The 26,686-nt window shown below is 46.9% G+C and overlaps 1 protein-coding gene across 3 annotated transcripts in view; it reads left to right on the top strand.

The window, feature by feature from the left end:
- The first annotated feature begins 3,972 nt into the window (after positions 1 to 3,972).
- LOC135900796 (endoplasmic reticulum transmembrane helix translocase) overlaps positions 3,973 to 26,686 on the top strand; it is a 602,974-nt gene continuing 580,260 nt past the window's right edge. Inside the window, exons 1-3 of one of the 3 annotated variants that reach the window (XM_065430378.1) lie at positions 3,973 to 4,319; positions 8,024 to 8,113; positions 19,059 to 19,249. In XM_065430378.1, the coding sequence (XP_065286450.1) occupies positions 4,056 to 4,319; positions 8,024 to 8,113; positions 19,059 to 19,249 (545 nt within the window). In that variant the 5' untranslated portion in view covers positions 3,973 to 4,055. The remainder of the gene's footprint in view (positions 4,320 to 8,023; positions 8,114 to 19,058; positions 19,250 to 26,686) is intronic. The other 2 variants (XM_065430377.1, XM_065430379.1) reach the window with 2 other exon arrangements.

A 26,686-nucleotide genomic window follows, 5' to 3' on the forward strand; every position in this document is an offset into this window, starting at 1 on the left:
GGCAGCCAGCTAGTGCCGGTCCTGATGGGAAGGCAACGTGAGGTGGGATCCTAAGACCATAGAGTTTCCTACAAATTACTAGAGGGAACTCTGGCGCTAGTGTCTACGTGAGCTACAATGGGAGCGGTTGTCCCAGCATGGGAATTATGGGAAGTACATGGATTTGCCTAAACTTCCTCCTTTTTGGCTTCAAACGGACTTGTGACTTTGTAAACTCGTCATTTTCAACAGTTTATTGCGTAATAATTAATTAAATAAACATCATTAAAATTGCCCGACGGCAGGATTCGAACACAGGGACTGTAGTACAGGAGCCTGATATTGAAACCATTAAGCCACAGATGCATGTATCGACAAGCGAATGAAACGCCCTTGTGAATTTATCGAGGGCATGCCAGTGCTTTGAGACGCTTGGTGCGTTTCGATTTGGGCACATAGACAAGCTCAATCATTGCAATTAATAGCAATTGTACGCGTTCCCGGCGTCTTCTGCACTTCGAAGAATAAAGATTGCGCTGAAATATACGACAATAAGATTTATATAGCGTAATATACAAAGCCACAAAAACGTCTGAATCCATAAGCACGAAGATCAGACAAATCCATGTACTTCCCATCATTCCCATGGTAGGACAACGACTGCAGCGCCAGAGTTCCCTCTAGTAATTTTTGTAGGAAACTCTATGCCTAAGACAACCCGAAGCTGCCCGAAGTTTGCAAAATCGAACACTTGGACAGCTGGTCACGGGATAAATGTAAACATGCTACCAGCATGTCAGCGGCCGGTCTGGCCGGCGCGCTCTCGGCGTAGTCGGTCCATTTATGTGTTCCCAGCTTGAAAACATACAGCTGTTTTCTGGGGCGCTATTCTGGACATTCCGCCATTTTCTTCGGTGCATGACGTAGGCGCGACGCAAACAAAATGGCACTGGTGGCCCAGTTTTGCCTACGTAACGTGACGCCAACTTGACGTTTCGCCTAAGAAACTGAAATGAAGGCACTGAATGTAGCGTTATCGGTAAAGCAAAACAGTTTTCCTCCGCAGTAAAAATAAAGCAGCTATCTCAAAGCGTATGATTGTTCCGTCGAAAACGCTTCTCGCTTCCGTCGTCTGCTTCAATAGCTAGGATGCGTGTCCCCGGAAAATGCAATGAGTCATCGCATGTTGGCGCCAATGCCCTTGTTTTCTTGCTTGAGACAACATACGCGACCTACCAGTGGTGATGCGCGCACGTTCTAGGCCACGTTATCGCTATCTTGTGAAACGCAAGGGACTCAGCCCGACTCGACTGGCTGAGAAACGGCCGAATATCACCGATAGCGTTGCGCGCGCCAGAGATATCCACTAGAGCGACGCAAGCGCCGGCGCTGCCATCTCTTGTTCATTTCGCTGGTTACTCGCACCGAGAGAGGAAACTTCAAGGCGCCGCCTTGCGTACATTTCTTTTTATAAATTAGAAAGACGCCGTTGTCATAACGTTTCATTGTGCGAAAAGGCATTAATCTTGATTACAATACGAATGCAGCAGTGAAAAGTGGACAACATTGCCGAAAGTTTGCTATGTTCAACCAATATTATTTTCTATAAACGCGTTCTTTTAAGGAATGATGGCCCCAAACACAAATGCCAACACTACCCGAGAGCCATGCAAATACTATGAGCACGCGTTATGAACAAAAGATTTTCGTGGCGCCGAACGACGGGGAAAATGTGGCGATACGCATTCCTCTCGGCTGCCGTTGCATATGGCTGCTCATTAGCATAATTCGCGCGGCTCGTCGCAGCAAAAATTATGGCGGAAAATCTCAGCAATGGCGGCCCAGTGCAACGTCACGCATCGTCAAAATGACGATTACGAAACAGCCCTTCCTGTGACGCTCCTCACGAGATATTCCTTCAGCCAATCAGCAAGCTGGCATGGCGCATATCTTGAATCGCCACCACATATTCGCGCAATCGCAGATGCATTGCACTGGCTTCTGCACGCTACCGCTCACATTCTTTTTGAAGCGCTAACATCACAATATATCTGCCAAGGACCAAACAAATGTATTAGTTCATAAAATTTGCAGCTCCACGTCACGTTTCGTCATCTTGATGAAAACGCAAAATGACATTTCGCAAAACTTCCGTTTCCCGGCAAAAATTTCAAGGCACGTGAGCTCGCCACAGCCAATAAGAGATTAAACATGGCGGATTGTGGCGGCTGTGCAGCCGCCATGCGTGTCCAGAATAGAACCCCTGGAATACGATCACTTTTGCGAGATTTCGCGCGACTGGGCATCTCTAGTAGAGTAGACTGTTGGGCTAGTTGGTCGTCCATATTTGAAGTAGTAGCTTAGCGCAAATAAAACCACGAACACAAGGGAGACAGACAAGGACAAGCGCTACTCACAACTGTTTATTGGAAAGGAAGGATGGTGCATATATATATATCCTCTTGTCACGCATGCGCCTACCAAGCAGAAGTGAAGCCGGAACATGCACATCAAAGGCGATCGCGCAAGAAGTTAAATTCGGCATCCAGTAATGTGATAGAAGGCTCACTCACACATCTATCTCTATTCTTCTTGATAAAGAAGGCCTCAAGAGCGAGCCTGGAAGACGCGTTGCCGCTCCTGCCAAGAATAGTTGTCTCTGAAAATCGAGCGTCGCAACCACACGCGGTAACATGAGCCACCAAATGTGCGCCCTTATCCTCTTTTTTCTTTAGTTTTTGCGCATGTTCCCTTAAACGGTCATTCACACAACGCTCAGTTTGACCAATGTAGAGCTGCCCACAAGGGTGCAAGGGAATTGCATAAACAACCCCTCTGGAGCACTCAACAAAGGGCTTCTCATGCCTCGTGCGGCAGCCCCGCCTGCTCTTGCAGCAAACTCGAGAACTGCAGCTTCGAAAGCTTGTTGGGCGCAGAGAAAACCAGAGGTATACCATGACGGTTAGCAACCTTTTTAAGGTTGTGTGACACCTTGTGTACATAGGGAAGGGTCCAGAGTGGTTGTTTATGCAATTCCCTTGCACCCTTGTGGGCAGCTCTACATTGGTCAAACTGAGCGTTGTGTGAATGACCGTTTAAGGGAACATGCGCAAAAACTAAAGAAAAAAGAGGATAAGGGCGCACATTTGGTGGCTCATGTTACCGCGTGTGGTTGCGACGCTCGATTTTCAGAGACAACTATTCTTGGCAGGAGCGGCAACGCGTCTTCCAGGCTCGCTCTTGAAGCCTTCTTTATCAAGAAGAATAGAGATAGATGTGTGAGTGAGCCTTCTATCACATTACTGGATGCCGAATTTACCTTCTTGCGCGATCGCCTTTGATGTGCATGTTCCAGCTTCACTTCTGCTTGGTAGGCGCATGCGTGACAAGAGGATATACATATATATATATGCACCATCCTTCCTTTCCAATAAACAGTTGTGAGTAGCGCTTGTCCTTGTCTGTCTCCCTTGTGTTCGTGGGCATCTCGCTTTGCAGAGCGTAGCAAACGGCCTGCGACGCGTCCGATGCCAAGACGCAATATCGCACGTAAATAATCGCGAAAGCGATCGCTCGAGGATGCCTCGAGCTTTGACCTTCTTCGAAAATATGCGCCAAGATTAACTCAAACATTTACACTGTGATTCTGATTTGTGATAATATTCTAGTCATATTACATGCTGATCAAAGCGCTCTTAGCTGTAGTCATTTATACACGTTTAATAATATTTTTGTATGTTCCTGCATTTACTAAAAGCAACTTCAAGTGTTGGCTGTGATAATGTCTTCAGCGTTGCATAATAAATGAAAATGCAATGTTTTTCCATAGCGTGGCTACTTTTTTGGCTACATTTCTGCTTGTGGCCGAAGTTGGCTACTTTTCTGGCTACTTTCCGACATTTTTTGGCTACTTTTCACATTTTGTACCTGGCAACCCTGCTTTATTTTATGTTTATTCTATGCATAGAGTTACTATACTGATTCTATGACTACGCTTCCGAGGAAGGAAGTGGCGGTACTGGGCGGTACAGTGGTCTCGCCAGTTCTGTGGTTTCGCTGTGGTCGCCGTTGCCAAAATGGCGCCGCTGGCAACGAGTGTCGATGAGCTGGTGCAATATATTTCGTTGCACACGCGAAAACCTTTCCTCTTGGATGGCTGCGTGAGCCCGTTCTTGACTTTATACGCAGCGTGGCTGTACCTGTGGACGTGCGTGTATGGTGTGTCTGAGTACCATGAAGCTGGACTAATCGCTCTCGCCTGCCTAGGCGTCGTGCACATACTGACATGCTTGTTTTGTCACTGGTCGGTGCACGTTCGCTGCCTTCTGTCCTGCAGCAGGGTAAGCTGCTTACGTGCTCGGTAATGCGCGCTCGCTATTACTGGTGCTTCCTCAGGCGTTTTCGGCGGCCGGCATGCGAGCAATCTGTTGCGGCCTCGCACATCTGACCCGCGTCTCGTTATCATGGTAACCGAGCGAGTTAAAACGGGCCGCATTGACCGGCCCCTTTTAACTGATTACAATCCCTTAGAGGAACAGTTGGCCGTTGTTGATGGCAGTGGTTAACCTTTTCCCATTCTCGCCATTTGGTCAGTGTGTGTAACGGGGTTTTTTGTAAGCTCGGGAGGTCGTTTGCGGAGATTTATAATTTTTAAGATGACGTCGACACGGCATGACTTCGCCCGCACCTGTTGAAGGCGACTGTCGCCTGAAGCCGTAGTATTCTCAGAGAGCTGCACTGTACTCGAAGTGCCGGTGGGTCTCGAAATGCAACGCATACCGCGACCCATTGCCGTCGAGTAAGGCGCTAGGGCAGCCCTAGGGAGCCACGTGAGTCGGGCGACCATTGTTCGCCTAGTTGATGGCTCGCATTCTGCAAATGTCTTGTGATTAGCGAAAACAACTTAAAGACTGGCCATCATTGGACAGCGTTAAGACGAGCAACGTTGCCGTCTTATGAATAATACCGCCACACATGTTGCATAACCTGTGGTTATGATGAAATGGCCGTTGTGGTTTAGCAGACGTGTGACTACAGTACACGAATGGAAACCGTGGGATGGCCGTTACTTGTTTGGCAGCACTCCCTGCAGAATATGGGCGTGGGATATAAATTTAGCGTGACTGTTCTTTTCTAGATAGTATGGAAGAGGCTTACCCGGGGCATTCCTGTAACACTTGCAGAAGCAGTTGTACGGACGCTGTGGGATTGGTGGGATCGTGATTACAACGGTCACCTGCATGAATGCTGCTTGGCAAATGCAGCATTTATATTCATGTTACAGAACTCCAGGGAGAAAAAAAAATTGTTTTTCCATATTTGTCCGCCCCCCCCCCCCCCCCCCCCCCGCGAACTTTCAGAATTTCGAGATCACCACGTTGGCAAGTATGCATCTGAAATGTTGTACTCTGACAATACATGATATGTCTAATGGATTACTGTGCAATTATAAAACTAATACCCGTGTCACACGGGCGTTTGGAAGGCCTTCCAACCGATAGTCAGTTGACTCAAAGGTCAAGTTCTAGCTGCTACACGGGCGGTTTCGACGGCCGCCGAGTCAATAGTCTATCGAGTCAACGGAGCACCTCACAACTCTATCGAAATCTCGATGGCCTTTGAGCAACGGAAACGGAAACAGCGCGAACATGCCCTCTCTGTCACAGTCTGCTCCAACTCACGGTTAGAAAGAACAAATCAAACCAAAATACTATATATGAGTGTTATCAATTATTCAATAAATTATTTTTGCCACTTGATATGCGCGAACTACACACACTCTCGACAACAGCGACGTGCAGCGACGCAAACGTTGCCGCAGTTTCGCTACTCAACAACTTAAAAACTAAACATACATGTAAGGCAATGTATAAACAATTGTTTTAATGTATAAACAAACATAAAAGACATTATAGTGCTTTTAAGTGGTTTTAATGTTGTTTAACGTTTTGTGACATGAAAACGAAAATAAAGATACGCAACGCCACACAATTTGGCGAGAAACGCCGGAACCACTCAACGGCCTTTCAAAAGTACCGTGTAGCAGCGCGACAACTCCTTTGAGTCGATAGAGTTCTGGCGTTTCGAAGGCCGTCGACTGGAAGGCCTTCCAAATGTGCCCGTGTGACACGGGTATAACAAATTCATACTGTCAAGTTAGTGTGCTTTGAAGGGACCCCACGAGGCACATTATGCATGCTGTTTTTATTGCACTTTTGCTTACTATAGGACTTGACCATGCATCAGTGGCAGTGAAAATGGCAAGAACAGAGCACTAAATTTTTTGATGTGCTTCAGAAATGCGTGCACTGCCTGCAGAATCCTAAACAAACAATTTTTAGGAGGATGCGAGGTAGAAGGTGCATGACACACGTCTTGTGCTGTTCGCTTTGATCAGTTGGACATGAAGATACTGCATGTGTTTTAATACCTGTGTCACACGGGCACATTTGGAAGGCCTTCCAGTCGACGGCCTTCGAAACGCCACAACTCTATCGACTCAAAGGAGTTGTCGCGCTGCTACACGGCACTTTTGAAAGACCGTTGAGCGGTTCAGGCGTTACTCGCAAAATTGTGTGGCGCTGCGGATCTTTATTTTCGTTTTCATGTCACGAAAAGTTAAACAACATTAAAACCTCTTAAAAGCCCTATAATTTATTTTGTTTGTTTATACACAAACATTTGTTTATACATCGCCATACATATATGTTTAGTTTTCAAGTTGTTGAGTAGCGAAACTGCGGCAACGCTTGCGCCGCTCGATGCGGCCGCCGTTTTGGTGTGTGTTCGCACATGTCAAGTGGCACAAATACTTTATTGATTAATTAATAACACTCATATATAGTATTTTTAGAGCATTTTGGTTTGATGTTTTTTTCTAACCGTGAGTACGAGCACACTGTGAACGAGAGGGCATGTACGCGCTGTTTCCGCTTCCGTTGCTCAAAGGCCGTCGAGATTTCGATAGAGTTGTAAGGTGCTCCGTTGACTCGATAGACTATTGACTCGACGGCCTTCGAAACGGCCCGTGTGGCAGCTCGAACTTGACCTTTGAGTCAACTGACTATCGGTTGGAAGGCCTTCCAAACGCCCGTGTGACACGGGTATAATGCAGTGCATGTAGTCGCAACTATTAAACAGAAATGTGTTTTAGGCTTTTTAGGGAGGTCTTGGCTGTATGCGAAATAAATGTAAAATGTTTACAACTGTTTACAATGGTGTACTCTGAAATGGTTTATGTAAAGTTAATTTCACCTCTCATTGCATAGGGCTTTATGGCAAATCACTCTTACAAATGTACGTATGGGATAATGCAGAGCGCCTCACATATTTGCAGGATATTGAATTCCAATTCCATTTAGTAAGAGGAACTCATTAGAGCACTTTAACTTGCCCATAAACATATTACACTTCACTGAATAACTGTACACCAAACAGACAGTAGCACTGGTGGCACTGTTATGACACTGACACTAAACGCTCTAATTACAAAGAACATGTTCTACTTTGTCCTTGTGTAAAGGCGTCGGCACCAACAATCATTAGCGTATACTAATTACTCTTCCACGTGAGCAATGACACAAATATTGTTCAGGCATGGTGGTTTAAGAAAGCATTAGAAAAGTCATTACCAGCACTCTGCTAACGTGTGACTGGAAGTGATTGTATTCATGGTAATGATATTGGCCTTTGAGTTGTGGGAAGGTCATAACGGGGCAATAGCTTCTGCTAAGTGAACTTGCAAGTAACATTGATTGGAAGCAGCTTAAGTCCTGGCTGAGTCAGTGAAATGCAAGAGGCCTAAATTTTTTGTGTGCTTTAGATTTCAAGCTGCAGAACTTTGGTTTGCCACGTTAATTTTCATAGTTTATTTTGTACCCTCTGTACAAAAGAACCTGTTCGTGTACAATACTTGACCAATAAACGTCATCACAAGGCTCCATTGATAAGTTCTGGATGCAAAACATTGTGCTTACTATTATTTCTGAAAAACTTTGAATCTTTGCTTTCTTTTGTTCTCTCGCATGTCTTCCTGGCACTGTAGGAAACAAACCCAACGAAGGCAGTGCTTGCAAAAGTCGTGCCCACACCCAACAATGGCTCAGCTGAGCTGGTCTGCCTCCATGTGGACATGGTACGAATTGTTTGCTTGGTGTTGATTGGCTTAAAACAGGTGCATATTTTCAGAGAACGGGGTGTAAAGTGGTGCATCTCTCTTGATGTTGGGGATGTCATTTTGCTAACAGGTGTGGCGAATGTACCTATGCAACTTTTGCAGCGAAGCTGTATACCTCTACCGTCCAAGGAAATTTTTGTGTCTTTGGCGTGGTAAGCAAAAAACTCCCCATACGTGGGCCGACCCCAGAGATAGTGCAATGCCAGGCCCACCCGCGGTGGAGGTGAAGCAGCCGTTAAGCACTCCCCATACGTAGGCCGATCCCGAGGACGGTGCAATACTGGCTCGACCCGTGGCGGAGGTGAAGCAGGCGTTAAGTACTCCCCATACATGGCCCGATCCCGATGATTGTGCAATTCCCGGCCGACCCGCAGCGGAGGTGAATCAGGCGTTAAGCACTCTCCGTATGTGTGCCGATCTCGAAGATAGTGCAATGCCGGGCCGACCTGCGGTGGAGGTGCAGCTTGCCATTAAGGGGCCCACATGCGCAGCTTTTCTGGTCATCCTTCTTCACGGAATGGAAGGGCACTGAGTTTTTTTTATGTTTAAATGTGGTAGATGTTGCCTGTAAAACCTTTTGTGTAATATAAATGGGGAACCAATGACAGTGTGGCTCAACACACACATTCTGCAGTCATGCCTGTGCATTTTTTTTTGTTTTCATATTCACTTTGTTTCGACATCAGAGGAGACACAACAGTGATGCTGTGGGGTGAAAGCAAAAAACCATTAAGGCTTTAAGAAGACTTTCATCCCGTTTAACAAGCAGCAACAGGGACATTCATAAAATCTTGAGTCATACGATTTCAAACATGTCAGTGATTCTCATATCGAGTGCATTTTAGACACATACACCGTACACGGAAAAAAAGAAGAAACGAAGGAACTTTGTAGAAAGGAACAATATTATGGATTTGTTGTGGAAAAGTGTTTAGCATTGGCTGCAGTAAATATCTTGTCATTTGGTGTTAATAGTTGGTACAGGAGTAAGGGATTTTTCTAGCATCAGTGGCTTGCGTGTTGTATGGGCAGGTGCATGGTGTTAAAAGTGTTAGCTCAGTCAAAGTAGTATCGTGATTTTTTTGGCAAGTACGATATCGCTTCAGTAAAATAGAATTATAAATTTCAGGCATTGGTCGTAAATTAAGGGCATCAAAAAGGGGTTCTTGTGTACATTGCATGGAACGCCTGTAATGATATGCACAGCTTTTTTTTTATATTCTAGTTAAATTATTTTCGATTGTGGTTGCTCATACTAGATAAGTATAGACCGTTTCATCGGGCGAGGAGGATAGGGTGCGCGGAGAGCCTTTCCTCCTCTCTGGCTTGGGCGATCCGGCGCGGCGCTGCTTGAAAGTATTGCTGACGCGTGCTGCGGAACGATTTCTTAATGTTTTAGATCGTACTCTGTGAAATTTACACCGTGTCCGTTCATATAAGGTCGTCGGGGAAGCCTTTCGGTGCATCGGTAACTAAAGTAGGCGGAAATATCTCTTGGGGGCGCAAAAATGTGACGCGTTTTATCAGCCGCGGTGTACGCACATTATCAGTCGCGGTGTGTGTATGTGTTGTGAACTATCTTGCTTATATCGGTTTTAATTCAACAAAGAAAACCGGTGTCTCTGTATTAGCAGCATCAAATAGTAAATCTGCTCAATATCAGATCGCTTGGCGTAGGGAGTAAAACATAAAGCATAAGAGCGCATGCTCGTGCACGGGCAACCTAAGGCAACCACGAAACATCTAAGCGGCAGGCGCAATCAAATATTTGTGATGCACTGGCATCGTTCTCGCGAATTTCAAGTCTAGTAGGCTTGAAATTACCAAATGTCTACGCTAGCCTTCCTGCATGAGGCCGATGGCGCTGCTCAACACAGCGATCGCTGCGGTTGGTGATCCAGCACGGTACATATGTAAGCTGTGCGCTTCGGCATTGCCTTTTTGGCCTGCATACAACCATAATATATGAGGGATCGCATAAAAAGAATGCGATGCCTATTTTTGAGGACAAAATTTCCGTAATGCGTGTGAGTGCGTCGTAGAGAACGGAACGAACGCAACCGAAAAAGAAATTCGGTTATCATCCTCTTTCTAGAAAAAGCAAGAGAAAACGGGCTAACGCCCCAGCAGGGCCTCGCATAGTCACGCCGCACAACGTTTATAAATGTATAACCGCTGATGCGGTATGCTTGGTCCATGCGGTATATAGAACAAAGATATATGTAATCCAGCACCTACCACTGCTTAGGACGCTCGCGCAGTTCGTAAACAGTCCCTTTGCTTGACAAGCGTAATTCAGACTAAGGTATGCTGCTATCACTTGCCAAACTATTTTATTCAGGGGTGGAAACCTCATCCATCGAACCAAGTAGTCACGCAATGTAACCTGCAGCGAACAGTTTGAACGCTTGTCAAAGTATAACATCACAGCTCCTATCGTAGCAGAACGGTACCCACGCTCACGCTGTTACGATCGTCGCGTATGTTTCGTGGCTCCTAAACCGCAGCTTAGAAATAGAGGGTAATACTGCAATAAGGTCACATTAGTGACTGGAACATTCAGAAATACAGTTCATCTCCGAGGCTGATTGTAGACTCGAATATGCGCACGCACATCGCACTGCGTGTTCCGCTTGTATCATCAGTGTAAATAAGAAAAGTTGTATTTTTATCAGTGTTCACCAAATGATTAAGGCGCAAATTGAAAAGCGGATCAAGGATGCTGCGTTGTGGCACGCCATGCGATAATTTTTGAAAATAGATGTGTACAAATTGAAGGTCGTACAGGTCTACGCCCCTACATCCAGTCATGATGACCAGGAAGTTGAAAGCTTCTATGAAGATGTGGAATTGGCGATGGGTAAATTCAAAACCAAATACAGTGTACTGATGGGCGACTTCAGTGCTATGGTAGGCAAGAAGCAGGCTGGAGACAAGTCAGTGGGAGAATATGACATAAGCTCTAGCAATAGCAGGGAGAGGTATTAGTAGAGTTTGCAGAAGAAAATAATATACGGATAATTAATACCTTCTTCCGCAAGCGGGATAGCCAAAAGTGGACGTGGAGGAGCCTGAATGGCGAGACTAGAAATGAAATAGACTTTATACTCTGCGCTAACCTTGGCATCACACATGATGTGGATGTGCTCAGCAAGGTGCGCTGCAGTGACCATAGGATGGTAAGAACTCGAATTAGCCTTGACTTGAGGAGGGAACGGAAGAAACTGGTACATAAGAAGCCGATTAATGACTTAGCGGTAAGAGGGAAACTAGAGGAATTCCGGATCAAGCTACAGAACAGGTATTCGGCTTTAACTCAGGAAGAGGACCTTAGTGTTGAAGCAATGAACGACAATGTTGTGGACATCATTAAGGAGTGTGCAATGGAAGTCGGTGGTAATACCGTTAGACAGGATACCAGTAAGCTATCGCAGGAGACGAAAGGTGTGATCAAGAAACGCCAATGTAGGAAAGCCTCTGACCCTACAGCTAGAATAGAACTGGCAGAACTTTCGAAGTTAATCAACAAGCGTAAGACAGCTGACATAAGGAAGTATAATATGGATAGAATTGAACATGCTCTCAGGAACGGAGGAAGCCTAAAAACAGTGAAGAAACTAGGAATAGGCAAGAATCAGATGTATGCATTAAGAGACAAAGCCGGCAATATCATTACTAATATGGATAAGATAGTTCAAGTGGCTGAGGAGTCCTATAGAGATTTATACAATACCAGTGGCACCCACAACGACAATGGAAGAGAGAATAGTTTAGTGGAATTCGAAATCCGACAAGTAACGCCGGAAGAAGTAAAGAAATTTGAGAGCTATGCAAAGGGGGAAGGCAGCTGGGGAGAATCAGGTAACAGCACATTTGTAGAAGAATGGTGGGCAGATTGTTCTAGAAAAACTGGCCGCCCTGTATTTATTTATTTATTTATTTACAAATACTGCAGGCTCTATTCGGGCCCAAGCAGGAGTGGTTACATCAATAGTAACAAACAAGGCAATGCCTCATGACTTTGAGCGTACCGGAATCTCGGAAGAATGCTAACATAATCCTAATCCATAAGAAGGGGGATGCCAAAGATGTGAAAAATTATAGACCCATCAGCTTACTGTCCGCTGCCCACAAAGTATTTACGAAAGCAAACAGAATCAGTAACACCTTATACCCCTGACACACGGGCACTCTAAAGTTTTTTAGGTAAGGGGACATCTACCGGAAAGGCGTTCAAGTGCAGTGACACACGACAAAGGAGTATCTCCTTTACGGCAAAGTTCCTTTTAGGGAAAGGAGATCGCGCAACTACTTTCCGAGCAGAAAAGGAGTTACTCTCGCACACAGCTTGCACAACTCGTCAATAGAAGGAAGCCTGCCACACAACTACGGTGCCCATAGGTATTTTTTTTTACCGTGCGAAAATGTTTTAATTGTTAGCGGTAATACAATTTGTCGAATGGTGAAGATTACCTCTAGCTATTCTCTCAAATGCTCGCATAACGTCGCTAGTGCCGGCTTATTGAATTCCGGCAGTGTCGTCGTCGATTGCTGCGCGCATGTGGTGTGTTCACGTCGCGAGATGGAGACTGCACAATCGGCGCCCACAGGAAATACCCAGAAGAAACCACAGTTGTTGGAATAACATATTGAATAAAACGCGTTACGTCTGCGCGCACAAAGGAAGGGACGACAAAGACGTGAAAAAGGACGACAGAAACGTGGGCATACCAGAAGAAACAGCACGCACAGCAAAACACCGGCTGCACATAGTTGCTGGACCAAGTTAAATGACTGCTAACAACGCAAAAATGCGAATAAAATAAACGACTATAAGCATTATTAGCCATTAACAATGAAAAAAATATATTTTTAGGTTCTACAGTAGCTAAGTGTAATTAAATACGCAGCTTTTTAAGAATGTTTTCTCTCTTGTGGCTTTAACAGCCAGCGCTATTTCTCTTGCGGCGTTCATCTGAGGAACTGCCTAATGAAGTTCAGTGCGGTGCCGTGTGTCATCGGCGCAATTCCTTTCTGCAAAGGGTCCTTCAGAGTAGCAAAAGGGGTTTACTGGAAAGGACTTTAGTTTTGCCCGTGTGTCAGGGGTATTAGACTTCTGTCAACCAAAGGACCAGGCAGGATTCCGTAAAGGCTACTCAACAATAGACCATATTCACACTATCAATCAGGTGATAGAGAAATGTGCGGAATGTAACCAACCCTTATATATAGCCTCATTAATTACGAGAAAGCGTTTGATTCAGTTGAAACCTCAGCAGTCATAGAGGCATTACGTAATCAGGGTGTAGACGAGCTGTATGTAAAAATACTGGAAGATATCTATAGCGGCTGCACAGCCACCATAGTCCTCCACAAAGAAAGCAACAAAATCCCAATAAAGAAAGGCGTCAGACAGAGAGATACGATCTCTCCAATGCTATTCACAGCATGTTTACAGGAGGTATTCAGAGACCTGGATTGGGAAGAATTGGGGATAAGAGTTAATGGAGAATACCTTAGTAACTTGCGATTCGCTGATGATATTGCCTTGTTTAGTAACCCAGGACGAATTGCAGTGCATGCTCACTGACCTGGACAGGCAAAGTAAAAGGGTGGGTCTAAAAATTAATCTGCAGAAAACGAAAGTAATTTAGAAGAGTTAACTGCTGGGCTAGTTGGTGGTCTTGTGTTTGTTGTTTTTTGGTGCAAAATCTTTTCAGTAAACTAAAGTAATGTTTAACAGTCCTGGAAGAGAACATCAGTTTACGATAGGTAGCGAGGCACTGGAAGTGGTAAGGGAATACATGTACATAGGGCAGGTAGTGACTGCGGAGCCGGATCATGAGACTGAAATAATTAGAAGAATAAGAATGGGCTGGGGTGCGTTTGGCAAGCATTCTCAGATCATGAATAGCAGGTTGCCATCATCCCTCAAGAGAAAAGTGCAATACAGCTGTGTCTTACCAGTACTCACGTACTGGGCAGAAACCTGCAGGCTTATGAAAAGGGTTCTACTCAAATTGAGGACGACGCAACGAGCTATGGAAAGAAGAATGATAGGTATAACGTTAAGGGATAAGAAAAGAGCAGATTGGGTGAAGGAACAAAGCGAGTTCAAACGAGGTTAAAGAAAGATGGGGGTGCAGTGAAGTTTTTGTTACATCTGCTTTCCCTTACAACCCCACTGTAAAAATGCAACACTTGCTACGCTCACACCTGGTTTATAAAAAAATTTTCTTAGTTTAAAACAAAAGAAAGAAAGACACCCTGTTTAACACCTGGGACCCATGTAAATATTTCATTTTCCTCTGTTGTCATAATAATCACGTGCTCCATCTGTTTCTGCTGCAGCCTGCACCTGATAAGCAAATTGTAGTCACAGGGAATGTAGGTGCTGTTATCCCTAAGTGGGCCAGTACACTTCAGCCTTATTATTTTTGCTACAGCTGAGTTTGGTACATGCCTGAAATAGTGCCACCCTCTGCTTTGTTTCACCTTATATGTATGATGGTGCATGGGAGGAGGTATCATCAGAGTGGCCTCGATGGCACCAAGAATGTTGTGTTACCACTTCTGGGTGGGAGGGGGGGGGGGAGGTCGGGGTAAAAAGATTTCACACATAATGATGCAGGCTTTCTTTTTAATGATATGTGGAGTGGTGGCCACTTGAGCAGTGTTTTGCTGCTGTCTAAAGTATGAAAATACATGCTTTGTTGTGCCATGCAAGCCTTCATTGCATTCCCCCTGGAGCATCCTTACGGAAGGTCACAGTTCGTGCAGAGTTTTCTCATAGCCTATGCTTTGCTTTGGCATATGAAACCTCACCTTGAAATGGGACTAAGCACGTTTTACTCGGACATGCCTGATCTACCACTACATGCACAAGAGATGCAATGAGTTAATAATGTTTCCTTAGATTGGCTGACCATATATCTCTCTTTTTGGGTGTATGTACATAAAAAGGCTCTTACAAGGCTTAAAAAAAAAAGGCTTACTTAAAAGGCTCTTAACATTAAACCCACATGCAGAGGTAAACCTGTGTTGCACACAGACAGGCAAACATGAACACATTTCACTCGATGACTGCGGACACTTGCTGTCAAAATTCTGGCATGAGGAAGTGTGGCAGCAGCAGCGAGTGAATTGACCTTCGTGCTGCCTCTTGCTTCAACACAAACAGACTGGCGAGAACACGGCGCACACGAACCTAACAGTCCTTAGCGTGCCTGGACTCTGTACTTACCGTGTGGCTGTGCTTTGCCATGCCATGTGCAACCGCTGTCGAAGTATAATTGCTATTGCAATAAAAATAAACTGGATTTAATGTTGAACATGTCTCTTGAGTTCTGATTCTTTCTAGTTCTTCTTAACAGAGATCTCCACAAGGGGTAGAGTGACTGCCTGCTAGTTCATGTTGTCACGTGGTAGTGATGGTGAAGAAAGCAGCAAAACTGGGAGTTACGAAACTAGCGTCTTATTGGGCGAACTTGTGCCCTCAAAAACAGGCCCCAATTCAAGACCGGCTACAGCGGCGAACACAGTCAGCAATCGTCGAAAATGTGATCTGGGTCAAGCGCGTCGGCTTTTATACATCAGTCATCGAAGGTTCCAAAGTAATCGCTGGTGCCCGCGCGTCTTCCAGAAAGTTCTACACCATTCACGTAGCGCAGACATGAAATCAGATCACATAATGTTCGGTGACACCAGACAGCAAAAAGAACCATCGATAACATTCAAGAAACTTCCGATACATGCAGGCGCGTCCTGCGTGGTCCGATAACATTTATTAGACGATGAAAAGCAGTCACCCGAAAAAGACAAACAAGTACATGTGTCAGTGCCCCCCCCTCTTAAAAAGCATCATCCCGATGCTGCAACCCAAACAGCAGCTAAAAACAAAAAGGACATTTATTAAACAAAACAACAAAGAAGCAAAGTCCAAAAAAAGTCCAAAGTTCATTAGCACTGGTAGAACGGCTTAAGCCGCACAACACGGACTATTTCAGGTCGTGAGCGGCGCGCGCCGCTGTGATAGCGAAATGCCGTCTGGCATAACCTCATAGTCAAGTGCGGCAATGTGCCGGATCATCTTGTAGGGTCCGAAATAGTGGTGTAATAGTTTTTCACTGAGTCCTCGTCGGTGTATCGGGGTCCAAACCCTAACACGGTCGCCAGGTTAATACTCGACGTAGCATCGTCGAAGGTTATAGTGTTGGCTGTCGGTCCTCTGCTGGTTCTTGATGCGCAGGCGGGCGAGCTGTCGGGCTTCTTTGGCGCACTGGAGATATGTGGCGCCATCAAGATGCTCTTCGTTGGTGATGTGCGGCAGCATGGCTTCGAGTGTCTTTGTCGGGTTCCTGCCGTAAACCAGCTTGAACGGCGTGATCTGTGTTGTTTCTTGCACCACCGTGTTGTAAGCAAAGGTTACGTACGGCAGGACCGCGTTCCACGTCTGGTGCTCGACGTCGACACACATTACTAGCATGTCGGCGAGGGTCCTGTTCAGGCGCTCCGTGAGACCATTCCTCTGCGTGTGGTAGGCAGTTGTCCTCCTGTGGCTTGTCTGGCTGTATTGCAGAATGGCTCGGATTAGCTCTGCTGTAAAGGCTATTCCTCTGTCGGTGATGACAACTTCTAAGGCACCATGTCGCAGCAGGATGTTCTCGACGACAAATTTCGAGCCACTTCGACTGCGCCACCTTTCGGCAGGGCTTTAGTTTCAGTGAAACGGGTGAGGCAGTCCGTGGCCACGACAATCCACTTATTTCTGGATGTTGATGCGTAAACGGTCGCAACAAATCCATCCCAATCTGCTGAAAAGGTCGGCAAGGAGGCTTGATCGGCTGTAGTAATCCCGCTGGCCTTGTCGGTGGTGTCTTGTGCCGCTGACAGTCTCAGCACGTCTTGACGTAACGGGAGACGTCAGCGGTCAGGCGTGGCCAGTAATACCTTTCCTATATCCTCAATAGCGTCCGGGAGAATCCGAGCGGCCCAGCGGTTGAATCGTCATGCAGAGCGTGCAGTATTTCTGGACGCAGCACTGACGGAACAACAGGAAGGTAGTCGGTGCGCACTGGTGAGAAGTTCTTCACGAGCAGGTTTTTTGTAGTGTGAATGAAAACAATCTGTTATTAAATGCCCTAGGGACAACATTGGTGTGCCCTTTTAAATACTCGACGAGGTCTTTTAGCTCTGGGTCTGCTCGTTTCTGTTCAATGAAGTCATCCTCGCCTATTATTCCAAGGAAGGCGTCGTCATCCTTGTTGTCTTGTGGCGGCCGGTCAATGGGGGCGCGTGGTAGGCAATTGGCATCAGAGTGTTTTTGTCCGCACTTGTAGATTGCAGTGTTGTCATATTCTTGCAGTCGGATGCTCCACCGTGCCTGCCGTCCTGATGGGTCGTTCAAATTGGCTAGCCAACACAACGCATGATAGTCGCTGACGACTTTGAATGGTGAAAAGTTCTTGCTTTATGCCTCGCGTCAAGAAGCGCACTTTTTTTTCTCTGGATATTTCCGGGTCGGCGTGCCGGAACAGGGGCGTCATCTCCTCTGTGAAGATCGCTATGGTCTTGTTGAGTAGTTGTACTCTGGCTTCTAGCACAGCTTCGGCCCTTTTCTTGCCACAATGCTTGCAAATGTCCGCGGGAAGTCGCTACAGAATAGATCCCATGTTGTCAGGGTTGACTCGCGGCTCTTAAACCATGTTCTGGCCACGTCTTCTAAGGCGAAGCATACATGCTGCAGCTTGTCGTCGGAGTCCCAGTTGGTGAAAGTTGTGATTTATTCATAGGTCTCCAGCCAGGTTTCTGGGTCTTCAGACGATGATCCATGTATCTGTGGCTCCCTGGGCTTTTGCAGAACGATGGGAGATGCTGCGGCCGCCATTTTGTTTGTCTTGGCCACAATCTTCTTGGTCTTCTCAGGTAGAAGTTGGTGCTCCGGGATCAGCTGTTGTAGATGGCGGCTTGCTTGATGGTCCAGGACTACATTGGTGTTTTCATTGCGGTCCGGTCTTAGACAACAGCTTGTCGGGGGCGTCCGGTACATGAACGAAAAGCACCTCCACTAGATGTCGCGTGGTAGTGACAGTGAAGAAAGCAGCAAAACTGGGAGTTACGAAACTAGGGTTTTATTGGGCGAACGTGTGCCTTCAAAAACAGGCTACAATTCAAGAACGGCGACAGCGCTCAACACAGTCAGCGATCGGCGAAAATCTGATCTACGTGTCAAACGCATCGGCATCAGTCGTCGAAGGTTCCAGAGTAATCACTGGTGCCCGCATGTCTTCCAGAAAGTTGTATGCCATTCACGTCGCGGATACATGAAATCAGATTACATAGGGTTCGGTGACACCAGACAGCAAAAAGAACGGTTGATAACGTTCAAGAAACTTCTGATGCATTCAGGCACGTCCTGCGCGGTGCAATAACATTTGTTAGATGGGGAAAAGCAGTCGCCTGGAAAAGACAAACTACACATGTCAATATAACTTGCAAGTAATGTTCTCTAGAATTTTGGCACAACATGTGACCATTTTTGAGGAGCACTGATGCAACATATTTGTGATATTTTTATTTGCTCCTTTAGATAGGTGTTGACCCATGGTATCGGGATCAACTTTTTGAATCAATAATTGTTTTTTAATGTGATGTTTGATATATTAATTGCCTCGGTGCCTTAATCTTCGCCACCTAAACTGCGCTTGGTCCCTCATAAGAGTTCCTTGAAAATGGGCCCTCCTGATGTAATGTCATTCCCTTGAAGGCCGGGAATATGCACTTTGATCACCGCCTAGGTCAAGACAATCTAAATGATTCACATCCCAGTGTTTCCCGGGCTTTCCTTCTAGGTAGTGCTGTGTGAAACTGGCCTTTTGAAGCTAAGCGTGTCTTTCTGTTGCAGGTGCCAGGGGAAGAAGAGCTGTCTGTGTGGTTTCTCTTCCAGAAGACCAAGTACCTGTACAGCTTTGAGCGCAAGGCCTTCCGTGGGATTGAGTTCCCCACAGAGATGCCCCTGCGCCACTACCAGGAGTGCAAGGGCTACGTGGATGATGCCGACCTGGCAGCGGCCGAACGCCAATACGGCAAGAATGAGTGCGGCCATTGCGAGTGTTACTCGTGCCATTTGCAGTGCATGTGATGCCTCAAATAAGAATGTTAACTCCAAACACGGGACAAGCAAAAACTGCTTCCTCCCTGTCTATGCTGTGTCCCACAATTTCTTGGCAGCGCAGCCAAGGCATGGTGTTCGAAGCTCCACTATAACATTGTTGCTATGGCCGCTCCGTGGTACTGAGTGGTTCTCGCTGTATACGTGCGAGTTAGTCTGATGGCCTAGTTTCTTATGTATTTTACATCACTGAATGGGCAGTGCATGCAGCGGCAACCTGTGACAGACGCACAAAAGGAAAGTGAGAAAAGCTATCTGCACTGTTTAGTGTTTGATGCATGAACACCACTGTTCACTGCACAAGGCTTCACTTAGCCAATGCTGCAAGACAAAGTGAGAAACCCTTGTATGGCTGTTTCAGAATTTGTTGTTTCAGAACACCTACGTCTTCTGCTGATCCGTGATTGCTTTGCATAGCTCTCGAAATTGGCGAGAAAGTGGTGACTGGAGGCAAACTTATTTGCATTGAGTCGCTCGAGATGAGGGAGTAATGACACCGCACAGTGTTTTCAAGAGCAGACACTTTTTGATAGTGGGACTCATTGCCTTTGCACGATTGCGCTCTTAATTTAATGATGCAAGCTGCAGCTTCACTTTGCTGCCAACATATGAAACAGTTATACGGTAAAACCTCATTAATACATACCTGCTTAATACCGTATTTATGAAACCGACCCCCGAATGTCTGAAGGCAGAAAAAAAAGATAAATGAAAACGCCTCCAATGAAGGTCAAACGAATAACTGAGGACAGCCTTCACAAAATGAAAACAGCATCATTGCTATTAGCCTTGTCGCTATATAGGGATAGGGGCTAAATATAGTCCAACGTAGTATGAGCGCATGCACACGTTACATCATGTTGGCAGGAACAACGGCGTCAATAGTTCGATCGATGGTTCGACACACTGAAACTGGACGCTGCCAACGCGCTCTGACGCGCTCAGTGTCGATAACGTATAACTATATCTATAAATGCGCCTTATCTTTATCGCTGTCATCTCCTCATTGCAGCACACACAAGAAAGCGTCTCCCGTTGCTCCCTCCAATGACAAACGTTTTTCTCATAGATGCTGTAGTCCCGCTCGGCTTGAACATTTGATGTGCCTCTACGGCTAGCACAAGCGGCGAGACCCACTCAGAGCTATCGATCTTTTCAATGATGCCCTCGTGTTCAAGATGCTTCAGTTCTTTAGATACCTGATCCCTCACAGACAACGGCAATCGTTGTAATTTTGCAACAGGGGGTATGCCTTCACAAACTCTGACCTTATGAATGAAGTTCTTATCTAGACCCAGCTTTCCATTGAACAAGTGTGCAAATTCAGTGCATAAATCATTTGAGATGCCTTGCGGCATATAAAAGGAGGTCATGCAATTAATGAACCTGCCGTCGATTTCCAGACGCAGGGAGACGATGGCATCCAGCCACAGGATGTCCGTTCCTTCAGGTACGACATGAAAGTACACGTCTGCCTGGCGGTCGCGGAAAACCACCGGAGTGCCGAAACATCCCTGTACAGCAATGCGGTTGCGTGAAAAATCGAAGAGAGCGGCTGAAAATGGGGGGAAGAGGAGGGGAGGGGGGGGGGCACTGCAACGCCATGGAGAGCTTGAGCTTCTCGCATATAGTTGTAGACAGAATTGAGACGGCAGAATGAGTGTCCACCAGCAGTGAAATAGTTGTAGCGTCTACTTGCATGTTGACGTGTACTCCTGCTGTATGCTATTGGCCAAGGTGAAAAACTGTCATGAATTGAATTCCCCCTTCATCCGTGACCTCTCAAATGGCCAAAGGTTGCCTGGCCTCTAATCGGCTTCTGCACACACGCTCGAAACGACCCAGTTTTTCAGACTTGTTGCATGTCCTTGTTCTGGCGCTGCACATTGAAGAATTTGCTGTGTGCCTTGAAGAGCCGCAGCGGAAACAAACTCAAGAGGAGGGTGGTTGCTGGGTGGCACCACTCTAAAGGCTGCGGAACATTTCAGTCTCGTAGCTGATGGTGCATGGTGGTCGTGTGAACATCCGTACATGGTTTAAGTTGCAGTGAGTGTTCTGCCGCTGCCTCCATCGTTCTGTTAATGTCGAGTGCACATTGCAAAGTCAAAGCAGAACCTTTTAGCAGCGCTTGCTCCCATCGTTGGCAGGGAGTAGACTTTTCGATGAGTTGATTTGATCCAGGATGAATTCATCTACCTGCATACTGAAGTCGCATGTAATGGACAACTGGCGAAGGCTTGTGATGAATTTATCCATGGACTTCCCTGGCAGCTGGGCTAGCTGGTGGAACCGTTGTCGCTTGACGACGACATTATTTATAGTGACAAAGTAAGCTTCGAGCTTTGCCAATACGACATCAAGTTCATCTGGCTTGCTCGGGACGGTGTCTTGCTCTCTTCGAAACTGACACCTGTGCTTCTGGCAATGAATAGAAAATGCACTGCCCTTCCACACCCAAACAGTGCAATAAGGATGGCTTGCGGTGGGCATCTGGGTGGGCGTTGTTCCATGAGCCAGCAGATAATTTTCAAACAGCCCGCTTCCACTGGATGTCTGTTTCCCGGTACTGGTAGGAACTCTGCTGGCTAAAACAGGCTCATTTTCCAACTTATTCAAGTTCAATCCTATTCACCCTGGTCGCCATCTGTTGTAGCTCCGGCTGGCACGTGCGGAGCGACCTTCAGCCCAAGTAAGCACAAGGTTGGTAGCCATACAAAAAGGTGCTTTATTTGATTAGTGGCAGAATATTAATAAAGGGAAAATTGCCTTTGCTTCGAGTTGTTGACAAATTTGACTTTGCCCTGCCATCTGCTAGCCGCCTGGTTAGCTCAGATGGTAGAGCGGCTGCCCCAGAAAGGCAGTGGTCCCGGGTTCGAGTCCTCGACCAGGACGAATTTTTCTTCATCTGCGAGGCTTTTCTTTCGAGGAACCCGTATGGGTTGCCTTCGTAGCAACTGCTACGAACGGATGGATGTGTAATTTTCTCTTTATTAATTACCTCTCTCCACCTTGCGGGTTTCCGCAGAACTATTTTGTCAGTGGCAGAATATATATACAAATAAGGGTCACTCGTGGCTCCCTCCAGTACTGTGTAACGTAACTGCAACAGAGTCCGTAATGTGAAGCATGCAAAGCAACAATGCACAGTAACGTGTCATCATTCTCTGGTCACTTTGCTCCCCTTGGCAGGAAACCTACGTGCCAAGCCTGCTGGTGAAGCGTAGGCAAAGAACAACTCTAACAATGTATCATTATTCATTGGTCTGCGGCCGCGGCACCTACCTAAGCCTCCGCCTTGTGCTTTATGCTGGGTCGTTTCGCTCCCCTTGGCAGGAACCCTCTGTGTGTGGCCTGGTGATGAAGCATAGGTAAAAAACTACTGCAGAAGTGAAAGGGGGAAGTGATATAATAATGCAGATTTAACTAAAAGAAAAAGGGGGGGGGGAATGTTCCAACGCACATTCGAACTACTCACCTTTTTGTCAGGCTCGTTTGTCTTGCTTTGGTCACCACCCCATCAAGTTGTCTTTTGGAGAGATTCCTGTTATCAAGGACCCATATTGTGTGCTTGCTCAAGTGACTGATGTCACCGATGATCCCAGACAGGCCCACAAGTGACATTGTTCAGATTGCCCGACTACTCTCTGCATGCCATTTAGAGGCGGCAGTGGTATGACACAGCGGATGCTCCTCCGGGGAGATGCTGCAAGGTTTATTCCTTAGCCAGTTTTCACTGCCTTTATAAATAAGTGGGCCCTTTTGTTTCTCTACATGTAACAATATGCTGAGGTCTGCCTAAAAAGCACCCGACCATGCTCCCAGAAAAAAAAGATTTGCCCAATCGTCCTAATTCTTCTAATAGCAATTCCTTCTTGCCGATTCTTTCCCCTGGAATGCTTTCTTGCGAAGTACTTTTTAGGGCAACAATGGCGCTGTGCTTGATGTGCTCTAGGGTCTGAAAGTACATTCTTTGCAAGTGCCTTTTGGGAACAGCCAAAGGCCACCTTCGGCCATGTCTGGAGAGTTTGTCTCCTGCCAACCACACTATATGGAAACGGCCAATTGGCCTCACCTTGAACTTGATGATATCTTGGCAGGAAGCCTTTCAGTGGTCCACATACTGGTAACGATCCAAATGTGCACCACAGAAAGCAGCTCATTGTGTTCGAGTTTTGTACCACAAGGAAGGAATGCTGTGACATGCAGCATTGAGAATGTTTGATGATTTGCGAGGTAGCACAAGATACGGCACCTTTGAAATTGGTAGCTGTATGGCAGCACCATTAAAAGGGTTCGCATGTCATAAAATGTCTGGTTACTTTTGTTTCGTTTTAAAAAAAAAGAAAAAAAAGGTTACCTGCTGTGGTTGCTTTTAGTGGCTTTGGTGTTGCGCTGCTTAGCATGAGGTCACGGGATCAAATCCAGGCCGCATCTAAATAGGGACCAAATGCAGAAACATCTGTGTACTTATTAAGGGCACATTAATTAATCCAGTGTCCCCCCACTACGGCCTGCCTCATAATTAGATTGGTTTTGGCATGTAAAACCCCATAGTTTAGTTTAATATATTTGAAATTGTTCTGTATATCCCTAGTAGGGAAGGTTTGCTTTCTTGAGACACAATTGCATTTGGTACTTCTCGTTAGATAGGGTGGAAAACTTAACATGGATCATTAAATTTATTATTTCTTTATAGCGTGGTTTCTCACAACGAGGTTTAACTGTATACACTAGGTTTTCGTAAATTCAGCTCCATTTCAGCTCCAATTCAATGTTGCGAATAATTCGAACCTGACCGAAGGTCCCAACCAGCGCTCATGCATCATTTATATAGGCACAAACTTTTGTTATCTCAATTCCAAAATTGGCCTTCGCTGGGTAATTCAAGCTTGACCAGTCAGCACGCATATCTGCGAAACTAGGGGGCTTCGCAGATCTGCCCTCTAAGTAATTGATGAGTTCAAGCAACTCGGGGTCATCCCGTTGTTGCGCGATGGCGGATGTGTCCAGAACACAAAGAAATGCTCAGTCTTTTTCTTCGGGTGGAGCAGGTGACTCTATCGGCGATTGAGACAGGCAGTCAGCATCCGTATGCCATTTCCCCGACTTGTGCATGCAATTCATGTCAAATTCTTGCAGCCTTAGGCTCCAACACGCCAGTCATCCAGAAGGATTATTAAGGTTTGTCAACTAAGAGAGTGAATGGTGGTCGCTGATAACTGTGAAGTGGCGGCCATACAAATATGGGCGAAATTTCATAACCGCCCATACCACGGCGAGGCATTCTTTCTCAGTCGTGGAGTAATTAGCCTCTGTGCGTGAGAGTGTTCTACTTGCATAGGCAAGCACTATTTCTGTGTCGTCCTGCCGCTGCACAAGAACATCTCCCAAGCCAACATTGCTGGCATCAGTGTGGAGCAATGTAGGAGCGGTCTCATCAAAGTGAGCAAGCACTGGAAGTGCCTGGAGACGTTGCCGCAAGTCGTTGAATGCACCTTGCTCTTCGTTGCCCCATACAAAAGCAACGTTGTCTCTCGTGAGGCGAGTTAACGGCGACGCAATGCGAGCAAAGTCTGGAATAGACCGCCGATAAGAGGCACAGAGGCCGAGGAAGCGCCTGACAGTCTTTTTATAGGATGGTACTGGAAACTGTGTGATGGCGGCAATTTTTTCAGGATCTGGGCGGACACCTGTGTGGCTGACGGCGTGACCAAGAAACTGTAGTTCCGCAAAGCCAAAGTGGCACTTCTCCGGTTTCAGGGTAAGGCCGGCGGATTGGATGGACTGCAGAACTGCTTCAAGCTGTTCGAGGTGTTCTTCAAATGTTTCGGAGAACACGATGATGTAGTCGAGGTACACTAAGCAGGTTTCCCACTACAGGCCTGAAAGCACGGTGTCCACGAGGCATTGGAACGTAGCAGGGGCAGAGCACAAGCCAAAAGTGTAGTATAGTGTCGCCCGCTGTCAGATCTCTGTGTCATCGTACATGTATGTTTTGTAGTTGTTTAGCTCGATGGCGCACCCCCCTTCTGTCATGTGACAAGCTTGGACCAATCAGGAGGTGTCATCTGGCGTATGAAGCCTTTATTAGTAATAAACGGCCGCAAGCCAGCTGAGTCTTCGTTCCGGTTTTCATCAGGAGCAGTTAGCTCCGAGTCACCTTCACTGCGCTGGCGCTCGACGCGCGTTCGCTGGCTGGGGCCCCCCACTTGCCTGCCGCTGCCGGCACAACATCTTTTGGCGACGAGGATGGGATTCCCGCTGCGGTTCCGACCGAAGCCCCGGGAAACCAACGAGCTTTGTAAGTGACGCATCCTTTACGTGTCGGCACGGCCTGCAAACGCCGCCGACGCACTGGCGTCGCGAGGCTTCCGAGCCTAGGCCTACTCGCCCCCTTGTTCTTCCGTGCCCCATTCCTGCTGCGAGCTCCGGCTTGTTTTCTGCACTGTCTCCTGTGCGCTACCGGGCATGGCGTCTTTTACGGCGAACCTTCCCGTTTTTCTGGAATTGCCTGGGCCACCGTTAATTCCATGGTATCGATGGAAAAAAATTTTTCAGGCCCATCTCGAAGCGGCCGGCGGCGGCGACTGGACGGACGCGCGACGAGCGTCCGCGCTCGTCAGCGCTCTCGGGCGTGAAGGACAACGAAAGTACTTTGCAGACGAGGAGCAGGAAGCAGCAAGGCAGTTAACCAGCGCAGCGCCAGCGTCAAGCGGAGCAGCAAGGCAGTCGACCGGCGCAGCGTCAATGTCAAGTGATGCTGTCCCACCAGCGGCAGAGTTCCAGAAACTCTTGCAGCGGCTTGACCGGCTGTTCGCCGCGTCAACAAATGTTCTGGCGGAGAGGCACGAATTCACCAGTCGAAGGCAGTTCGAGGGAGAAGGTTTCCTGGAATTCGTGACCGCATTGAAGGAGAAGGCGGTACAGTGCAACTTCGGCACAACCTACAACGAGCGCATCCGAGACCAAATAATACATGGGGTAGCGAACGCCAGTGTTCGCGAAAAGTTATTGGCTCATGGCGAAACCCTGTCCCTGGACAAGGCAGAAGAAATTGGACGCTCGTTAGAAGCCTTGCATTGAGCGAACCGCGCGTTCGGCTCCGAAAATGTACGAAGAATCAAGGCATCTCAACTTGGCGTTCCGTTGACGGGCCAAGATGGCCGATTTCTTCCGGGGAGGCGCCAAGATGGCCGACGTAGTCCGGGAGGCCGCCAAGATGATGGACTTCTTCCGGGAGGCCGCCAAGACGACCGACTTCTTCCGAGAAGCGACCAAGAGGGCCGACATTTCGCACATGGCTCCTCTGGGAACCGTGGTGCATGCGATCGGTGTGGCAGCACGAAACATATTGCAACGTA

Source organism: Dermacentor albipictus, unplaced genomic scaffold (genome assembly GCF_038994185.2).
Source record: "Dermacentor albipictus isolate Rhodes 1998 colony unplaced genomic scaffold, USDA_Dalb.pri_finalv2 scaffold_18, whole genome shotgun sequence".
NCBI lineage: Eukaryota > Metazoa > Arthropoda > Arachnida > Ixodida > Ixodidae > Dermacentor > Dermacentor albipictus.